General features: G+C 40.4%; 1 protein-coding gene across 2 annotated transcripts in view; it reads left to right on the top strand.

The window, feature by feature from the left end:
• The window catches only part of LOC113274593 (putative disease resistance protein RGA1), a 10068-nt gene extending 7969 nt beyond the window's left edge, over nucleotides 1–2099 (top strand). Inside the window, exon 2 of one of the 2 annotated variants that reach the window (XM_026523979.1) lies at nucleotides 1–2099. This exon is cut by the window's left edge and continues 1 nt beyond it. In XM_026523979.1, coding sequence (XP_026379764.1) covers nucleotides 1–2092 — 2092 coding nt within the window. In that variant the 3' untranslated portion in view covers nucleotides 2093–2099. The other variant, XM_026523980.1, reaches the window with a different exon arrangement.
• Nucleotides 2100–2117: the final 18 nt, after the last annotated feature.

Genomic DNA, 2117 nt, shown 5'->3' with positions numbered 1-2117 from the left:
AATACAAATACTGAAGTTGAGTTTCGATAATTTGCCTTCTCATTTAAAACAATGTTTTTCATATTGTTCTTTGTTTCCTAAAGATTGGGTATTTTATAAGTTCTCCTTGATTGAGCTGTGGATGGCTGAAGGATTTCTGCATGTATCTAATGGAAGAGGATATCAAAAGTCACTACAAGATATTGGTAACGATTATTTCCATTGTTTGTTATCGAATTCTTTCTTTCAAGATGTAACAAAGGATAAGCTTGGCGACATAGAGACAGTCAAAATGCATGATTTGGTACACGATCTTGCGCTAAGTGTCGTTGGCAGTCATGAAGCCATGATTCTGAATGCAAGTGAAATAAAATATTATGCATCTGATGTTCGTCGTGCACAAGTAGTTCTCGACAAAGAACCATCTCCTAATGTGTTAAATAGCGCAGAGAAGTTGCGCACACTGTTTTGCAAAGAAGAAGATGAATTACAGCTGGGTCCAATAAGTAACAAGCGCTTACGAGTAATATTTTCTCTCGGTAATATCAGTCTAGAAATTCCATCCACCTCTTTTAAGTTCAAGCACTTGAGGTACCTTGAGCTCATCTCTCCCACAACTCGAAATGTTCATCTTTCTTCCATCAGTCAACTCTACAATCTGCAGGTTCTGAACCTTCGGGGATGCGAAGATGTGGTGAAAATACTCAAAAAGCTTGGGTCTTTAATTAATTTACGTCATCTTAACCTCTCTCAATCGGACGTGGAAGTGCTACCTGATTCCATCCTTAGGCTCACCAATTTGCAGACTTTATATATGAGACGTTGTGAATATTTAAAAGCCTTGCCGGTGGACATCGGGTCTCTCCAACAATTGTCAGTTCTTGATGTTTCCGGAACACCTGTCAAAGACTTGCCCGATTCAGTCGCTAGCCTCTACAACTTAAGAAGGTTGGAATTCCACAATTGCAAGGGCATAGAGTCATTACCGCATAACCTTGGAGCGCTGACACAATTAAGGTTACTTGATTTGTCGGACACTAAAGTCAAAGAACTGCCAGATTCTTTCACAAGTAACATCTGCAATTTAGAGGTAGTGGACCTCGGAGAAAAATGTAAGTTCCCAAAAGACATTAATAATTGGGTGCAATTAAGAAGTCTCAGATACAGCGGAAAGACAAGCGAGGCCATAATGCCTAGAGGTATAGTAACTCTAACTTACCTCAGAACATTAGTGCCTTACATTGTGATGAAAAGAGCAGTTACCAATATTACTTGTAGCAGTAGTATTGAGGAATTAGCAGCACTGAACTATCTTCGGGAGTTACAAATATGTAATCTCGAGAATGTGAGAGGCGGAACAGAAGAAGCACAGAGAGCAAAGCTTGAAGACAATGAGGACCTTCGAGAGTTGAACCTATTCTGGAAGCGCTATTATGGTGATGAAGAAATTCGATATTTGAATCAATGTTTTAACCAGAATTTGCGCCGTGATGACGACATAGAGCTCAAATTTAGAATTCTGAATGATAGCATGGTGTTAGAAGGTCTCCAACCTCACCTCAGCTTGGAGAAACTGTATATCTTTGGATTTTATAGTCCGAAGTTTCCCAAGTGGGTGAGCGGTAGCTCATTGTCTAATTGTCTTCCGAATTTGGTGACCGTGGAGTTAGAGCACTGCTATAATTGTGAGAAGCTTCCAGCACTGGGTATGTTACCAAGTCTTAAGAATCTTATCATTTCAGAATTTAATTCTGTGAAGCGCTTAGGTGATGAGTTTTATTACGAGCAAGAGGAAAGCAGCATAGTAAGTGAAGACGGCTACGAAGACACAGCAGCAGCAGCAGTGACAACAAGAGCATCATTATTTCCCTCATTAGTCTATTTGGGAATCAGTGGAATGTACAAATTAGAAGAATGGATTGTTCCTCCTCCGTCACCTTATTATGTTGATTGCTTCCCCTTCCTCGAGAATATAGAGATCAGTTGCTGCCCTCTTTTACAGTCTTTGCCGGATATTTCAAGTGGCCCGACAATTATTGTTAGAGGGTGCCCCAAAATTGACGATAGTGGTTGCACCATGATAATCAACGGCGGAGCCAACCCATGGCAATGATAGGCAGTTGCCTACTTTACCAATT

This window comes from Papaver somniferum, chromosome 4 (genome assembly GCF_003573695.1).
Source record: "Papaver somniferum cultivar HN1 chromosome 4, ASM357369v1, whole genome shotgun sequence".
NCBI lineage: Eukaryota > Viridiplantae > Streptophyta > Magnoliopsida > Ranunculales > Papaveraceae > Papaver > Papaver somniferum.
This window is presented reverse-complemented; position numbering and strand designations above follow the sequence as displayed.